Source organism: Gallus gallus, chromosome 7 (genome assembly GCF_016699485.2).
Source record: "Gallus gallus isolate bGalGal1 chromosome 7, bGalGal1.mat.broiler.GRCg7b, whole genome shotgun sequence".
NCBI lineage: Eukaryota > Metazoa > Chordata > Aves > Galliformes > Phasianidae > Gallus > Gallus gallus.
In genome coordinates, this window is record NC_052538.1 from 19,476,760 (window position 1) to 19,495,391 (window position 18,632).

At 35.3% G+C, this 18,632-nt stretch overlaps 1 protein-coding gene across 10 annotated transcripts in view; it reads right to left on the reverse strand.

Moving 5' to 3' along the window:
• SCN2A (sodium voltage-gated channel alpha subunit 2) overlaps positions 1–18,632 on the reverse strand; it is a 73,418-nt gene that overhangs the window by 37,428 nt on the left and 17,358 nt on the right. For 5 of the 10 annotated variants that reach the window (XM_046943461.1, XM_046943458.1, XM_046943460.1 and 2 more), the window contains exons 2-11: positions 17,779–18,098; positions 14,716–14,834; positions 12,081–12,170; positions 10,312–10,440; positions 9,503–9,594; positions 8,352–8,624; positions 5,901–5,964; positions 5,212–5,353; positions 4,249–4,455; positions 1,821–2,108 (exon numbers count right to left, since the gene is read on the reverse strand). In XM_046943461.1, the coding sequence (XP_046799417.1) occupies positions 1,821–2,108; positions 4,249–4,455; positions 5,212–5,353; positions 5,901–5,964; positions 8,352–8,624; positions 9,503–9,594; positions 10,312–10,440; positions 12,081–12,170; positions 14,716–14,834; positions 17,779–18,045 (1,671 nt within the window). In that variant the 5' untranslated portion in view covers positions 18,046–18,098. Of the gene's footprint in view, positions 1–1,820; positions 2,109–4,248; positions 4,456–5,211; positions 5,354–5,900; positions 5,965–8,351; positions 8,625–9,502; positions 9,595–9,690; positions 9,783–10,311; positions 10,441–12,080; positions 12,171–14,715; positions 14,835–17,778; positions 18,099–18,632 lie in introns of those variants that run through there. The other 5 variants (XM_004942787.4, XM_046943462.1, XM_046943459.1 and 2 more) reach the window with 2 other exon arrangements.

Consider the following 18,632-nt stretch of genomic DNA (forward strand, 5'->3'; position numbering starts at 1 on the left):
AATGAGATATGTTAGTGCTCTTTGCAACAATATTCTTGATGAATACAGCAGCAACAGGGACATGGAAATAATCCTAAGTTAAAAATAGTTTGCAGTTGTGGGTCTGGAGTAGAATTGGAGAAGAAAAGGACACAGAGAGAGAAAAAGAAGGGAACTTGCAACAGGGCCTTGTGGAAATCCTTTAGAAAACTGTCAAAGTGGTAAAAAGATCTTCTAAAGCACAACTAAACCAGAACTGAGAGGAGACAAAATAATGAATGTTAGGAAGACTAAGTTTTCAAGAAAACACAATGGTCAGTCACACTGAAGGAAAGTGACATGTCAAGGAAGATGTTAAAGATATAATAGAAACCTGCCTTTTTTCTAGGAAAAGGTTATTAAAAACTGTGGTGAGTTGAATTTCTGTTGGGTGTGGTAGCTAGAACCCAGAGTGGAAAGGATTGGAAAACCAGAGGGGAGGGGATCACTAGACTACCATACTACATAGCTGTATATGAACTTTGAGATGAAAAAGCAAGAGAAGGAAATTGGATGAGGTATGCTTCATTTCTTAACAGGTGGATGAACAGAACTGCAGCTGAATAAGGCTGCAGTTTGAATGGAGACATGAGTAGGAATATGCACCTAAGGGATTAGATGAGACTTCAACATTAAGTAGAAATCAATAGATTAAAATGTGAAATTTTGTATATGGAACAGAATGAATCATGAATTAAATTCAGCAATGAAGTCTTGACAGAGGTTAGTCAGACAGTTAACAGCATAAAACAGTGGCAGACCAAGAAAAAAAAATGGATGCATTGCTATGAAAAAAGTATGTTAGGAAGGAACAGGGAGGAGGACTTAACTTGGTAGAAATAACAGTCTAGAAACATTACACACCCACCACAGTCTGATCAGAAGAGGAAAGGCCTTAATAAGAGTACAACAGATGAGGAGGTTTGAGCTTCTCTGAGAATGGGAATTGGAGAAAATGATACATGCGAAGGACATGAATGTGCGTTATTTTTTTAAGTGATGAAATAGGCTTTCCAGAGAGAGGAATAAAAGAAGAAGGAATAAAAAAGGAAGGAAGGAATTTAGTAATAGTGGCTAAAAAGAGGAGGATAGCAATTCATAAAGATCAGGGAGAATCAAGAAGATGGGGATAAAAGGAAGAGTTGAGGCATAAGTTACACAAAGGGGAAGAGAAAGGACAGAATGCATGTGAGATTGAGACCTGAGCTGCTGAGGGAACAGTCTGAGGTGGGCAAATGAAGAGAAGCTCCTGAAAACTTTAGAAAGTATGACATAATAAAGCTATTGAATGAAATAAATATCTGGATGGGAGACACAGATGGTACTCTTTTTGAGTCACAGGTGTATAAATGTAGGAGAACAAATGCAAGGACACATTGCCACAGATATTTCCACCTTTAAGATAACACAATTAAAGGTCTCATATCAATTAATTTGCCAAATTTCACGTAAGCATGTATGTTAATTCTACTGTTTTTTGCACCCTAAATTTAGCACAATTCCAATTGAAAACATGAAATTCCTTTTCTGAAGCCACTGTTCATGCTATCCTGATGAGCTCATTTTCATTAACAAAATTGGCAAATACAACTCATTCTAATTAATACATAAAGAATACAGATAAATTCAAGAAAATCTTTCTAATTCTTACAGTTTCATCTTTGATTGAGTGTATTAACTTGATCATATTTTTAAGACATTAAATGAATCTGTGGTATCACTTGCAAGAATTGACCAAACTGCACGATAGGCATTTGTTTCTATGCTGAGTAGACATTTAAGAGGTAATAATACCATGGTACCTGGTGTGGGGAAGAGAATCTCTTTTCATATGTCAGTCTATTCCCCTCAATGGAAAATCGGAAGCCTTTTCTTTTGATGCTGTCCTCTGATTCGGATTTGCGAAATTCTTCCTCATCCTTCTCACCTTCAGCTTGTTCTTTTTGCTTTTTTTTCTTTCTTCTATTCCTCCTCTCTTTAGCACTCTTTGAACTCAGTTTGGATGCCTCAGAAGAACTCTCAGAGAATCCACCTATTCCACCTACTCCACTATAATCTCTTGAGTCAGCTGCTGCAGCTGCTGCTGCTGCCTGTATGTACAAATAAGCACATATGCAACTTACAACATTTATACAAATATAGATACTCACTATTTAAAACGTATTGCTATTTATTGATATTCTTAAAAAAATAATGAATTTTAAATAAAAGCACTGATCCCACTTCACCAAAACCAGTTTATCATAAGAAGTAAAATTTGAGAAATACTACAGGAACTATAATTTTCCCATATCTCCATCTCTGTTTTCAAAATCACAGAATGGCTGAGGTTGGAAGGGGCCTCTTGAGGTCGTCTTGTCAAACTCTGCAGCACAGAGTCACCTGAAGCAGGCTACCCAGGACCACGTACAGACAGATTTTGTTTATCTCCAAGTAAGCAGATTCCACATCTCCAGGCAACTTATTCAATCATTTGTTTACTCTCAAAATAAACAAAATAATTTCTATCTCCTATTTGAAATTTTACCTCAACGGTTCTTTTTTGTCACTTGTTATCATAGAATGATAGAATCATAGAATCCTTAGAGTTGAGTTGGAAGGCACCTCTGAAGGCCATCCAGTCCAACTTCTCTGCAGTGAACAGGGACACCACAGCTGCATCAGGCTGCCCAGGGCCTTATCCAGCCTCTCCTTGAAAGCCTCCAGGGAAAAGGCATCAACCACATCACTGGGCAACCTGTTCCAGTGCCTCACCACCCTCACTGTAGAAGCTTTTTTCCTTATATCTAACCTATATCTACCCTCTTGGAGCTTGAAACTATTTCCCCTTGTCTTGTCCCCACAGACCTGGCTGAAGAGTCTGTCCCCTTCTTTCCTGTAGCACCTTCAGTATCTTTAGATACTAAAAGACATCTATCAGGTCACCTCGGAGCCTTCTGTTCTCCAGGCTGAAGAGCCCCAGCTCTCTCAGCCTGTCCTTGTAGGAGAGGTGTTCCGTTCTGTGGATCACTTTTGTGGTCCTTCTCTGGATGCGCTCCAACAGGTCAACATCTTTCCTGTACTGAGGACCATGTATCTGGACGCAGTACTCCAGGTGAGGTCTTACCAGCACAGAGTAGAGGGGCAGGATCACCTCCCACACCCTGGTGGCCATGCTTCTTTTGACGCAGCCCAGGATACAGTTGGCTTTCTCGGCTGAGAGGGCACATTGCTAGCTCATATCCAGCTTCCCATCCACCAGTACCCCCAGGCCTTTTTTGGCAGAGGTGCACTCAATCCTTTCATCCCCCAGCTTGGACTGGTAATGGGGGTTGCTTCAATGCAGGTGCAAGATCTTACATTTGGATTTGTTGACCCTCATGAGGTTCACATAGGCCCACTGCTCAAGCTTGTAAAGCTTGCCCTCAGGACGGCATCCCATCTCTCTTGTGTGTCAACTGTACCTCACAGCTTGGTGATGTTTGAGGGCTGTGTGGTGAGCAGTTATCAGAGAAGACCAAGTCAAAAAAGTTGTGAAGTACCTCAGCCTTCTCCTTGTCTGTTGTTATGAGCTTGCCTGTGTCACTCACTAGGGGGTATACCCTCTAGAACTTTCCTTTTCTGGTTGAGGTACCTGTAAGAAGCCTTTCTTGTTCTTTTTGGCATCCTTTGCCAAGTTCAGCCCAAGCTGGGCCTTGGCTTTCCTGACCCCATCCTTACACAGCTTAGCAACTTCCTTAATTCTTCCCATGGTACTTGTCCCTTTTTTCACTGCCTGTGCATTTTCTTCTTGCTCTTCAGATTGACCAGCAGGTCCCAGTTCAGCCTTCCTTTTCTGACTTGCTCCACCTGGGGATGGATAGCTCTTGCACCCTGAGGAAAGCCACCTTGAAGATCTGTGAGCTTTGCTCTGCCCCTTGCCCATGAGGACAGTTTCCCAGGGTGCTCTGTTGACTAACTCCCTGAAGTGCTGGAATTTAGCTCTTCTAAAGTTTAGCTTCCCAATTTTACTTTTTGCCTGTTTCATGTCACTCCGGAGCGTGAACTCAACCACAGCATGGTCACTACAGCCCAGGAGTTACTCAAGACCACAGAAAAAGTGCTACATAAAATATTAAATATATTTTGGAAAATGAAAGAATATATAAGATAGGAGGTAATATTTGGGAGTGGGTGACTGAAACTGTTCTCATATTTGAACATCCAATTGCAACCACGAGTGGAAAAAACAGTTTTACTTTATAAGGATACCTGAGCTTCTTCCTGTTGCTTTTTCAGTTGTTCCAGCATTTGCTGAAATTCTGCTTCTTTCTGTTCTGCTTCTTCCATGGTTGCTTGATTCTGTTCTTCATAGGCCATAGCAACCACAGCCAGAATCAAATTAATCAGGTAGAAAGAGCCCAGGAAAATGACCAAAACAAAAAATATCATGTATGTTTTTCCAGCAGCACGCAGTGTCTGGGGAAAAAGAGATAATACACTTTTTAGAAGATTTTACACACTTATATAATCTTGTGGTATCTATGGTATACATTAGAAATACATCGTAAATTTTCTCTTTTTTATCACAAGATGATTATGCTAATTTTTCCACATACAACTAGATAGTATTACATCGTAGCTACATGTGTAAAAATCCAAGTTCTGTGTCTGCTACGGTACAGCTGACTATGATTCAGTAGTTTAAATAGTTCAGAACACCTATCAATGAAAATCTCTTACAGGAGTTGCTGCCTCCATTATATCTTTTTATTATAACCTTTAAACTACTTTAAGAGTAATGGGGCCACTAGCCAGTATCTTACCTTGTCTTATCAGACTCAAACTACAGTACCACAACATCACATTCCTTCAAGTTAAGGTTGTGTGTATTTCAGGGACAAGATGTAACCTTCTCAAAGACAATATAACTCTACTAGACTGCAAATCAATTTAGCAAGCATCTATCTGCAGCATGTTTGGGCAAGAAGCATTAACAAGTTCATTTACTCATTTGTGAAAAGGAAACAATAATTCTTAACAATTATTTCTTATTATGTATTTAAGAAGCACACAGAAATCTAAGGCCCCTATTGTTTTAGACAGCTTATATATATGAAATAAAAGATGATTTGTGTCCCAAAGATCTCAGGTACATGTGAATGAAAAGAACTATGCAAATACTATGTAGTAATGGTATTGGTGATGGTGCTGTTTATTTTAATAAGTCCTCACCAGCTGGTAAAGATTCTCCCAAAAGTCCTGAGTCATCAATCGAAACAGTGACAAGAATGCCCAACTGAATGTATCAAAACTTGTGTAGCCATAGTTGGGGTTTCTACCAGCTTTCACACATATATATCCTTCTGGACATTGACTACAAAAGAAGAGGAAATGCTATGTTTAACAACTACTCTAGATTACGATATGCTACAAAAATCACAAAATTTTTCAGGAGTACCTGTTGCAAATGAAATTTTGAACAAGTAAAACTTTATTCTACATACCTAAGATAAAAAAAATTCTAGTGGATTTCAATTTTTAATTCCATCTCCTACTTATATTTCATTGCTATAATAATATAGCTAATAGTAATCTATCCTTCCCCACAATTTTTCTTATCAACACATCTCCATCAGCACAAGAGAAGATTGCCATCGAGCACAGCTAGTAGTAAATAGTCAGCCAGCTGGCAGTAACTTTTATGCACATAGTATTCATGGGATTACCTTTACAAAATAAAGGTGCTGAAGAAATTGCCTGTGTAAACTCAAATCACATAGATGGTTACATTTAGGTATAATTTCATATTCCAAAATGTTGGTAATTTGAAACTCTATGGTACAGCTGATACTTTAATTAGCCACCTGAGCTATTCTAAGTAGCTAACTTTCTTGATGCACTATGAAAAATGATTTTCTTACCCTGCATCTGAGCTATTGCCACACAGCAGAGCATCATTTTGTCCTTCCAAGAAGTAGAAATGATCTGTTGGTTTTTTTTTTTTTAAAAAAAAAAAAAAAAGGAAAAAGATTATGAAAATGACATCATTTATACCTAAGGAAGTTGAGCTATGATTAAAACTTCTACACTTTCAAGAAATAAGCAGAGCTAACAGTTTAATTGTAATATATGATGAAGAAGGGAAGTACTGCTTTGACAGGAAAATCATGTTTTGTAGAGTCTTGAAGTTGGTCTTTCTTTAGAGAACAGAAAGGCAGTTATATGTTTAATTCTCAGTAACCTATACAAATGAATAAGGTACACTATCGGGTTAATAAAATGTATATGTCAGCAAATGAATAAACAAATACCAGGAAAGCAAGAAAAACAATGAGGTCAATACCCAGACTTTGATCATGCAATTTTATATTTACTACTTAGGGTTACTTCTTATAATTATTAATTACATACTTGAATATTACTTGAAAAATCATGGAAGTTTTTGCAGCATGAAAGCATAGCACATAACAACATGCACAAGAAATTGTTAACTGGATCTTGACTTGAACAGTGGAAGGAGAAACCAAGCTTTTATTGTACATGAGAAATAATACATGTAATTCCGTTACAGAGGACTGTACTTGAAAAATCTATATTCTGTTAATAGGCTAACTATTAACACAGGGTTCAAAATTAATTCAGAGAGATGAAACACTAAAAAGCCCCTGGAACATCCTTTCTTTCTCTCTCTCCTCCTGCTCCTGCTGTTCTCCTTTCCCACCCTCTCCCACCCATTCTCATCTCTGCTGTGATGTAAAAAGGGAAAATCAGTTTTCATCAATTGCTTGTTTGGGATTTTTATGGCCAAAAAAAAAAAAAAAAAAGGGAATCTCTAGTGGAAATTTTGGGTCAGGTGGCATATTAAACTGAAGTTGCCAAAATTAGGCATGCTCAGGCTGTTCCCAGGAAGCAGATGGTTCCCTGAGATTCACCACCAGCTGGCATGAATTAGCTTAGCTGGCATGAACTAACTCAGGGCTAACACTAAAGAGACAAGCAAGGAATTGCAACCAGTTCCTATAGACTTCTTTTACTCTATCACTACCAGTATATGATGGAAACAGCAAAAAATCTGCCTATTTTAAAGAGAGACTGTGCACATCCCTTCTATGTCTGCAATCTATTCCCTGACATCAGACAAGAGGCAATAGGTTTGTAGATATTTAGGTGCTCATATAGTTATTCCCTGAGAGAGATTTACTCACACTCATAATGAGTGTAAAAATGCAGACAGGTATTGAGATGGATTTTAAAAATTATCTGTGTGTGTAATTCATGTATTTCCTATGTGCCACAGCTCCTCCTCTGTTAAGCAGAGGATTCAGACAAACTATGAAATCAGCTCAATTGTCAGCCCAGTATTTTAGAAAAATATATATATATCAATTTTTTCAATAACAAGATAATGATAAAGTAATAGTTGATATGAATTTATCAAATATATGGCATACATAAAACTATTCCTTTCTCCTCCCTTGTCAACTTACTAACAGGATAATAGACATGTTATGATACATGATACATGATACAAATACATGACACAAATACATGACACCTTCTGAAGCAAATAAAGAAGATATGTTTCAGCTTGAATGAACAGAAAATACTTCAAAAATAATTCAGAAGATCTTTTTTTTTTAAAGATCCCTAAAGGATCTGTTTTATAACAAGTAGTTTCATTAACAACTCAAGGCATGAAATAATACAAAAAATACATCAAGTATTCTGAAGATATCAAGCTAGGAGAGAAGTTGATCAAAATTTAGAATGACCTTTACAACTGACAAGCTGGTCTGAAAGCACTTGGATTTATGTCAACAGAAGAAAGGAAAGGAGAGGAAAAGAAAGCAGGGGAAAGGAAAAGGCTCTTTTTCAGAGATTTTTAAGGATGGGTTATCATCCAAAATCTTTTCCAAGCCTACATTTCTAAGATACTACTAATGCGCCAAGATGATAAGTATATTAAAAGATTATAAGGTAGTTGACGATACTTTAATCCAAAAGCATTTAGCTGTTAAACTGAGGCTTCCTAACTTTCAGGGATACAAGCATCAGATTCAATATTCATGCCTTTTTCTTCAAAGCTTTAGGATTTACTCCAAAAATTATAATCAGTAGAAGGTTAAATATATATATATACATAGGTATCTAGAACAATATTATGTTAAACTACAGCATAATGGTTGCTTTATTTACTACAGAAGGTGTGTTTTTTTAATGAATTTGAGCTGTTAAAGCTATGAGTGCTTTTATGCCTCTTGGGTAGGTTACACCATTTTAAATGAAAATATATTTATATGCTTTTGTATCTATTTCAAAATTTTTCAGAAAAAAAAACAAACAATGAAGTAGTTGATATAAAGGATTCTTACTTTCATCTTCTATGTACTCATCCCAGTTAAATATTGTCATTGTTGTATTAATAAATGTACCATTTTCACCTATAGAGCTATTAAAGTAGGTAATAACAGTTGTTTCAAAAGTAGAATTGTCTGGAGGCCACTGCAGGCATTTATTCCTCAAGTTGCCCATGAACAGCTGCAGCCCTATTAGTGCAAATACACTCAGACAAAACACAGTCAGGATCATAACATCTGAGAGCTTCTTCACAGACTGAATTAGGGCTCCCACGATAGTCTTCAAGCCTGCAAAGAGGAAGGATTTTTATTATGATACTAAGCAGATACTAAATACATAAAAAATCATGTGATTTTTTTCCAATAAAGATTTCATGCAAAATAATTACTAAATGAGTCTAATGTTTGTAATACAATAGTGTCTGTTAAAAGATTGATTACTTGTGAAGATGAATGAAAAGCTGTAAGTTTATGCTTATTTTAGAGTGTACAGAAATAAAAGTAGATGTTACCAAACATATTCTTTATGCCAAATCAAGTGATTTTATTATTCATGCTATATAGTTCCACCCTACATAGGAAAGTACTGTTTGCTTTTGCTGATGCTTCTTGCCCAAACCTTTCTTACACGAACCATTTGAAATTATTCCGCATTTATAAACCTGTTATAAATATGTAATAAATTCATATTTTAAAGATAACTTCTGATGATGTGACAGGGCTGATGGTTTGGAGAAGAAAGACATCTTTAAAATAAGTCCCCATGCAAGGCCCATGCTATCCTTTAGAATTTAATTTTTTACACATGACATTTGAAACTGAGTTAAAATTGTATATCAAGTGCCTGAAATAAATGATAAAGTTTGCATCAATATGAAAGCTTAAAATTAACTTACAGTTAAAACATATAAAGGAAAGCTTGATGTCATAAGATGCAAATCACATAGGCTGTTTACTGCAAATATCTCATGCAAGTGTTTGTTAAACTCAAAGGCTGACTTTTAAAAAGAAAACACAGCTAATTAAAAAAGCAAAAATCAATTTAAATGAAGTTATGCCTTGATTCCTGCTTTTTTATTGTATTAAAAAATGTGCTTATGCTTCAAAAATGTGAGTATAGCCTCTGTGGAACAACAGTCAGCCTCAGTGTTTAACCTAGCTCTCACCTGGAATGACTGATATTGTTTTCAAAGCTCGGAGAACTCTGAATGTTCTCAACGCTGAGACATTGCCCAGGTCCACAAACTCTGTCACATATCTGTAATAGGGGAGTTCACACACAAACACAATGACAGCACACAAATAACAGTTGGAGAAACGAGGGGCCTAACACCTTACACCAACTACATCTTACCTGGGATTACAGAAATAGTTTTCAAAGCTCTCAATACTCTGAAAGTTCGAAGAGCTGAAACATTGCCTAGGTTTACAAATTCTGTTACATACCTGTAGGATTAAATCACAGTTACTCAGAATTGAGGCAGATTTTATCCTTATTGCTTGGGTCTTTGATTAAGACCTTTTCACCATTCACTGTATTTTGCCTGTGTTATACATGTCCTTCTGATCGTAAAATTAAATTCATTTATCAAAATAAGCCACACTGACTTGTTTTTGAAACCTAATTTTGTCAGCTTCTAGCAGGAAGTCAAAATGATTTAATTCTGATATGCAGAAAGGAGACAGGATATGAACAGTTCAGGCTGATGGCATTCACAATCCTAATAGGTTGACACACCATGTTGGCCTCTGCAGCACATGCTCAGTTAGAAATACTAAAATGTGTAAAAGATGTAGAAGAAACATATTGAAACTGCAGGAAGTCCAGGCTCCAAATGTTCTGGTTGACAAAATATCAGGCAATTTTTAGTCACTAAGTTCATCCTATTTGAAAGAGTAAAAAAAAAAAAAAAACTAACAAAAACAATCTAACAAAAAAACAAACCAAACCAAAAGAAACAAACAGTAGACTTACGCAAATGTAATGACAGTGAAATCTAGCCAGTTCCACGGGTCTCGAAGAAATGTAAAATCTTCTAAGCAGAAGCCCCTTGCAAGAATTTTAATAAGTGATTCAAAGGTATAAATTCCAGTGAATGTGTATCTGGGGAAAATATGTAAGATAGAGTTTATAAAAACATACTCATGTTATCCCTACACAGTATGCTCTCTAGTCCCATTTTCTACTCTTTGAGAAGCGTAAGAATTTAATAGACATAACCAGCTTTAAACATCTGCAGAATTTCTTCCTTAAAGGAGAAGAATCAAACCATGATTAAAAGACTACGTGACAATCCATAAATTGAGGTTCAAATGGTACAATCTATGTTAACAAGTTAGTTGCAAAATTCCCTGTTATTTCATTGGCACATATTTATGTCCAACCTAATTCTACAAGAAAAAACATATGAAGTCATAATTTCAGAAGTTGCTTCCAATCTGAATATTAATTTCTTCAGTATTATTTTTATGCTGAAATGTTGTAGAGTACCATGATCTGTCAATGTGTCAAATCTCATCAGCACTCATTCACTTTGTTAGAGTAGCTGTACCCAGTAGTTCACCCTCAGCTGGACAAACATAGTACTGGAACAAGATCAGTATTTTCAGATGCAAAATCCTGCGCAAGACCAATCAAAACTTTGTATAGATTCCAATAAAATGCAGTGCTTGTTTAGACTAAAAAAATTTTGCTGAAACATAAGTGCTTAATTCTGGCATTCTGAGTCATTTTAATTTTCTATCTCCAAATGATGCCATTTTGAAATTTAGTTTAATTTATATCTTTAATCAAAAAGAAGGTAAAACAGACTGTTTCAAGTCAAACTGTTTAAAAGGCTCACACTGGTTTTCAGACACAATCAACCTGAAACCAATTTTCCTGTTATGATATTTTTCAGTTCAGTCACTAAGAAAAAAACAAAAGTTTTTCCCACACAACTTCACTCAATAGATGACTAAGATTTGCATTATATATACATAGGGCACAATATGACACAAGTAAGTATTCAAGCTAGCTATATTTGTTCATAAATACTGTATGCTAGATACCCTGAATACATATATGTTCATATGCAATTCAAAACAAGAATGCCTACACTGACTTTAATTGTCCTATGATTTCACTGTTGATTACTGAAGATTAAACATGCACTTATCATCCAAATCAGTTAGAAGTGAAGTTACAGCAGAAGCATAAGATGTTATTACAAAAATGAAGCATCATAAAGAGCAGTATTTTGCACTGCCTTGAAACAATCACAAAATATGTATCAACTGTATATGGGGACTGGGGTTGATGCTGTCTTGGAACTTTTCTCTTTCTAGCTGCTATTTCCTATGGGAGGATTAGCCAATCACTGAAATACTTTTGAAAAACCTTTTTTTTCATTAAAAAAAAAAAAAAGTAAATCACTAACAGATTGTCTTTACTGCACTCTTTATCTCTTTATTCCTGCAATGCATCCACTTTTTTTGCATACTTGTAAGACTAGCATCTTGTTCCTACATTACCCATCTAATACTGCAAACAGAGAATGCAAACTCAACATTCTGCAATGAAGGAAGCCTTGAAAAATACACTGATGTAATATTACAGAGAAGAAGCTAGCATCTGAATAGGTGTTTAAAACATGTTACGAAGTAGCTGCTGTCAGTAGATGTTATCCTTATTAGTGTAACATCATTAACAGCAGTTTATTTCAGATGACTGAACATAATTCAAAGAAAATCCATTTCACTTACTCTACATTCTTCGTCCAGTCAGGAGGGTTACTCATGGTCATAAATACACAGTTGGTCAAAATAGTGCACATGATAAGCATGCTGAATAATGTGGGTTAAGAGTCAAGGAATGTAAGCCAGAAAATCTCATTAAAAGAATATCAAACAGGATCCTGGTCTGGCAGATATCCAGTATCAGGAGATATTTATCCCTCTACTGCAATGCTGACACTCAGAGAAAAGCACTGAGCATATTTCATAGTCACTTCTTTATAGTTAGAACAATCACACAGTAAAAATCAGAGAAGTTGAAATATATATATATAGAGAGAGAGAAAAAAAAAGAATAACAATACCTAAGATGCTTTTTCTCTTTTTAAATAAAAACGTGAACGTTGAAAGTAATAGCTTCTAATTTAGTGGAATAACACCAAAAAAGTGTTTTTATTGGATGTTTTAGACAAATATCATCTAGTTCTTGCAAATAAAGCAATGAAAGGTCCATTTTCACCATAAAATTTGGCACATATCAACAATTTGTTTGTTATAATGTATATATTGAAAGCTAGTTGGCACATTTTAATAGAGAGAATAGATAAATTTGTGAGAAAATCATTTTATCTGCATTTGCTTTTTATAGATATGATTTTGTAATATAAAAATTGGTGGAGAACAAGTCACATTTTATTCTAAAAAACAAAAACAAAAAACCCTAAAGAAAATCTTAGAACAATTCCATGCTATAAACATTTTCACTGATTTTGACAGAACTGCTCTGTATTTACAAACCTTCAATTTCAGGGCTAATGCATTACTGGAGATGAAAACAGAAACACCAAAATGAAAACCAACCACACAGATGAAGCATAAAATGTCCACATGATGGCACCATCACCAAAAATTAGAAAGACAGTAAAGCTTGTTTTCAGAAGAGCTTTAATTTCTCTAACTAAAATGCAGGTTTCCAGACTAGAAATCTGAGTATTATGGTGTGGTAAGTATTGTGATGCTCCCCTCACAACGTTTCCTCTGCATGTCTACATTAACTAAAAAATAAAGTAAAAGCTTCAAGCAACAGTAAGTACCTCTGACTTCTGAACTGTAAAACTATGGCATTACAGTCAGCAGATCTCTGGGTCTTTCACATCTGTAAATGTATCTCAAATCTTTTAATCAGAAGGTAGCTTCTTGCCATACAATTCATATTGAAAAGAGCACAAGAGAAAAGACAATATTTTAAAACATAACACAGTTTTGTGTGTTATGTTACATAACACAAAACATGACAAGTCTATGTTTACGTCAGCTTTCAAAGTCCTTTATGATGAAATATCCTCTCAAAACCCTCACTATTCTTTCATCAGGGAGAAATAACTGGACTATACCTTCCCAAAATATTAAACAAAGCTTTTTAATATTCTGACTTTGGTCACTCCAACTATTCACCACCATCTCAGTTCTACAATCTTCCATCACTCCATCTAATTGCTTGTTACATGCTCTGGAGTGTCATATAACTGTCAAATAATTATTTGTAGTGACACCAGTAGCAAGTGAATACCAACTACGTAGTGTTGTCTGATTTTGAAGTCATTTGCAGGCTAGCCACTGATAATGTTACCTAACATTTATTAGACAACCACATTTCTCAGACTTCCATTATACTAAAAGTATAACAGAATCCCTCCAAGGGTTATTCTGCATGATCCTAGGATCCCTCTATGTAACGCTACAAAAAAAATTGAAAAACCCACCCCCCAAAAAAACACTCAAAAACCAACTCTGATTTCTATGTGTTTCTGTTAGAGTCTTGTGAAATACCAGCATGCAAATATTTGCATATGCTTCTTAAGTAAGCAGATTTACTGAAGTTAAAGCCCTCAGTGACCTTATATCACTATCAGGGATCAGACCAATTGGATGCCTATTTTATTCATATACCAAAACACTGAGAAAGACATAGCAATAGGTATATCATTATGACTACTTAGTTTTGTAAATCTCTACCTATAATGTGGAAAATCCAACCTACTTAGACAGAAATAAAAGTTTATAAAAGGTTACAAGTGGGTAAAGCAATAATAATGAAGAAATAGGCAGGTAAGATACACATAGGGTGGAGAATGTAAATAAGAAACTAAGCTCTTCTATCAAACTAGCTTTCAATTTGGATCTGAATCAGAAAATGAAAAAGAATAATGAAACAAGATTTTCACTAAATATTTAAGCAAATACATAGCTGGGATCACAAACTTCATTTTAACACAAGGTGTTGGTGATAAACTGAAAGTATTTTGAGGAATATACCTATAGTTTGTGAAAAATGTGGTGGAGGCAAAAAGATAAAAAAAAGTTTGAGGACTACATGGAAAATGAAAGGGAAATGAAGAAAAGAAAAAGGACAGGGAAGAAGAAGGACAGAGGAAGAAACTGTAAACAAAGATGACTGATGACTGATTGTCTTCTGATGTTTCTATATTATGATCCAGCAATAACGAACAAAAAAGGGGAAAAGAAAAAGAACAGAGAGAAACAATAGAAAGGAGACAAAGCACCACAGATCATATAAACCCTGGGACACATGCCAGTGAATGATTTAGATACTAAGCAACATCTCATTGACTACAGCTTTATACTGACCACTTGAAAAGGATATGAATGTACCAAAATTTTAATAGCTATTTTTCTAAGAGGATTGAAAGGAGTTAACATGTACAGGGCAGAGGTGGCACTGAATCGGAATATTGCCTTCCCTTTATTCAATACTATGAAGGTCTGGAAAAAGAAACACAGAATTAAAAATTACATTTAAAAGATACCAACAAGTTACAGTTCACAAGGTCAAACCCTGAATCATGTTCATTCCATCATTAATCATATTTGGTCAAACTCTTCTATTTGCACCTCCCCCTTTGCCCATCTCAGAATCAGAATCCCCTTGTCTAGTTCACATACAGCAGATTCTAGACAAACTACTATCAATAGAATTTCATTAAAATGCTATAAGAATTCATTTAGAAATCATAAGCAATCCTGAGATTGCTAGCTAGAAAACAAAGACAGGTACATTGAGGCACTAATTCTATAGCTTATAATATATCTACTGGTGCATGTAACATAAAAAAAAAGACTCATGAAAACATCAGCATTTCCTTAATCAAATAACCAGAATTAATTATCACACCATCAAAGTACTAAGACAATAGTACTATGGAGTGATGTGGTTTTCAAAAGTGAAATAGCAAAAAGGAAATGTAGTGTTCAATAACCAGTTTTTGGTCATAACATAAATATGGTGGATAGTTTTCACTGTAATTCAAGAAATGATAAACGTATTGCTTCTCCCTTTAACTATTTCTTGTGAGAGTTTCATACCTGCAACTCTATCTACTTTTCTTACACTGCTTTACTTTTACCTCATAAAGATTCAATAATCTATATACTTTCACTGTCTCTCCAAGGTTTCAGCAATGATTCATGTATACTGCCAGCATTAACATATATATACATACATATATATACATACATATATATGTATAAAAATGTAACAGTTTTCTTAAAACCTGGGAAATAAAGAAGTATAAAGCCTTTATTTAACATGCAGTGCTTTTAAAAATTATTTAGATATCTATGCATTTGGGTAAATTCCTATCTATTTTATTTTCTTTCCAAACAAGGGTGAAAGTTTACTCTCACTGAAGGTATGCGGATCTACCTAATATTGTGACAGCTCTAAAAAGCCCAAAGGGACATAACCCATTAAAAACTGGAGCACTGCCAGGAGCTATCACCTATCTCAGCTGGAATCAGAGGGCAGTGTTTTCAAAGACTATACTTTCTGAGAAGGTGTGCCAAGTGAAGCAGATGAAATCCTGGAAACACAAGTTCTCCTCCTGCTTGGAATCATAAACTTCAGCTCTTCCCAATGAAACATATGTTCAGATACACAGACACATGTTGATTCTCAGACCATACTTAGGTTCTTATTTGTAAAGGAGGGAGAATTAGTTTCTAAAGTGGTATCTTTTCTACCACTGCTTTTCTACTCTCTTAATATTCTCCTCTGAGTTTTAGAAACTCTGTTTCAAAATCAGTTTTTCACACGTCTTCAGTTTCCTTTGCTCTGACACAACATTTGACGATACATCATTTGAGCAATGCTGGCCTATCAAGACACATTGAAAAATTAAAATGCAATCTGACCTAAATACGCAAGTAAGAATGTTCAAAAATATGCAAAGAACTCCAAGAAAAATATCAGAAGAAATTATGATTGCAAAACATGTATTTTGGAGTCTCACATCTTGAGCTAGAAACCTAGAAACTATGGTTTCATAAAAGAACAAGACAACTGCTATGTATGGCTAATTCAGGGACAAGGAATTCAGGAGTGTACTTCATTTGCACAGAGAATTCCAGAATTACTTTTCTGGTTTCCAAACCATGATAATGATAACTTAAAGATCTCCAGCACCAAATTTAGATGTTTATTACTGTGGAACTGGGAAAAGAGGAAGGAAAGGAATCAGCACTTGGACTGATTTCTTTTGCCTAACTTCTGATCTTCCACAGGATTACCCATTAGAGTAAACCAAGAGGAAAGAAGTATTTAATTGGAAACCTAATTTTCAAATCTAAGTCACAATTCTCCACAAATGAATTGAGTTTTGGAAATTCTGCAATGAACATTTAAGGTAGAGCTGATTTATTTTAAAGCTGTTGTTCCTGTTTAGCATATCCTTAATTCTTGTAGCAAAAATATTTAAATTATTATTATCTTTTGCTTAACTGAAGTTTTTTTCCTATAAATTCTTCCATGTTTACTGATAGTATAAAAATAATACAGTAAGTATTATGCCAAAACCTGAAGGAATGGAATTCTGGGGGTAACCCAAAGCCACCTGGATAAGAGTCTAAAGTTTAGCACTACTGTGTTTGTCCTCACAGTTGTTGCTGGGTTTTATTGTGTGTGCTCTTATTTTTGTATTTCTACTTAAAAAAAAAAAAAAAAAAAAGAACACATCTATAAAGTATCTTTAAAATTATCTAAAATTTTTTGGACACTCCAAAAGGAAATCCTCCCTTCTCTTTATTTATTTGCCTCTGTTAAACACCTCCTTTGTGATAACAATCAATGAGGAATATAAATCCGGATATGAAAAATTTTTCACCCAGAGCATCTAAGTTCCAAGTTCACTCTATAGACTGAATGAAAATGAAAGACCTTCAACATATCCTGATAAATTACTTTTCCATACTTCCATATCCTTCCTAGCAACAAGAGAATGCAGCCTAAGCCTCCCAGGTGACAGTGATGAAAGTCAGGGAGGAGGTGTCTGGCTGCCTTTGAGATGGACTCCAAAATGATCAGTTCCTTTCACATGTATATTGAACAATTAATGATCTAATAGCATGCTGAAGATAGCCCTTGTGCTGTCTTTTCAATAGTTTTCCTGTGAATAAAACACTGAAAGCTACGGATTTTAATAAAATGCCAAGTATATTAAAATAAACCTGAATTCACTTCTACCTACAGACTGGATTCCACAGACATGCATTTCTAACTTCTGTTCTTACAATTCAGATTTCTACCAATGAAAGAAATCAGAATATAATGGTAAGCAAAGACTTGATCCAAAACAGTGGAAATGCTAAGCCTGCCAAGAGAGTCTGCTGCATTTTAATCTTAAAGTTTCATGGAAAGATACAATACACTCACTTTTTTATTGATATAATATGGGTCCAGGTCTTCCAAGGGCTCAGATACCATTCCTGGAGGTATGTCGCCATAAATAAATGGCAGGGTCTTTCCTGCCTCCAAGTCACTGTTTGGCTTTGGGCCATCTTCATCATCGTCGTCTTTTCGTTCTTGTTTGGATTTTTTAGCTTTTTCTTCATTGATACGTTGTTCAATAGCTGCAAGTGATTCTCTTGTGAAATAGCGGAAGCTGTCAGGTCCTGGTGGTACCAGCACTGACTGTGCCATCTTTTCATCCTGCACCTCTTAATTACTGTTTAGCCTCCCTCATAAAAAAAGTGCTAAAAATATAAAAAACACACACACACAAATTAGAGCAACATAAATAGTCACAGACAATGTAAAAGAATATACCTGCATAGAAATTTCTGTGGGACATCTTTGTTAAATACAGCAATTATCAACCAAGAGGAAGTTGTTATAAAATGATTTTTTTCACTTGCTTTTATTTCAGGATAAACCATTTTCCTTTGCAGCTTGCCTCTCGGAGGTAACAATTTAAAATTTTATTAATGCTTGTGAAGGTAGGCTGGCAAAAACAAAAGAAAACAAAACAAAAGCCTGTATAAAAGTGTCACACATAATGCAATAACATCTTTCCTTTTTCAAGAGTAAGGCATAAAGCAGGAGATATTTTTCCAGCACATTCACTGCGAGGCATCAACAGTTCTGAATTGTTTACAGATCAGTGTTGGGGAGTAAGAATGCAGTCAGTTCACATCTTTATTATCCTGCTTAAGCTGCACCTTGAACCAACCATCCCTCCAGCTAAAAGGACCAAAAATGACTCTTAGAATCCACTACTGGCACTTAAG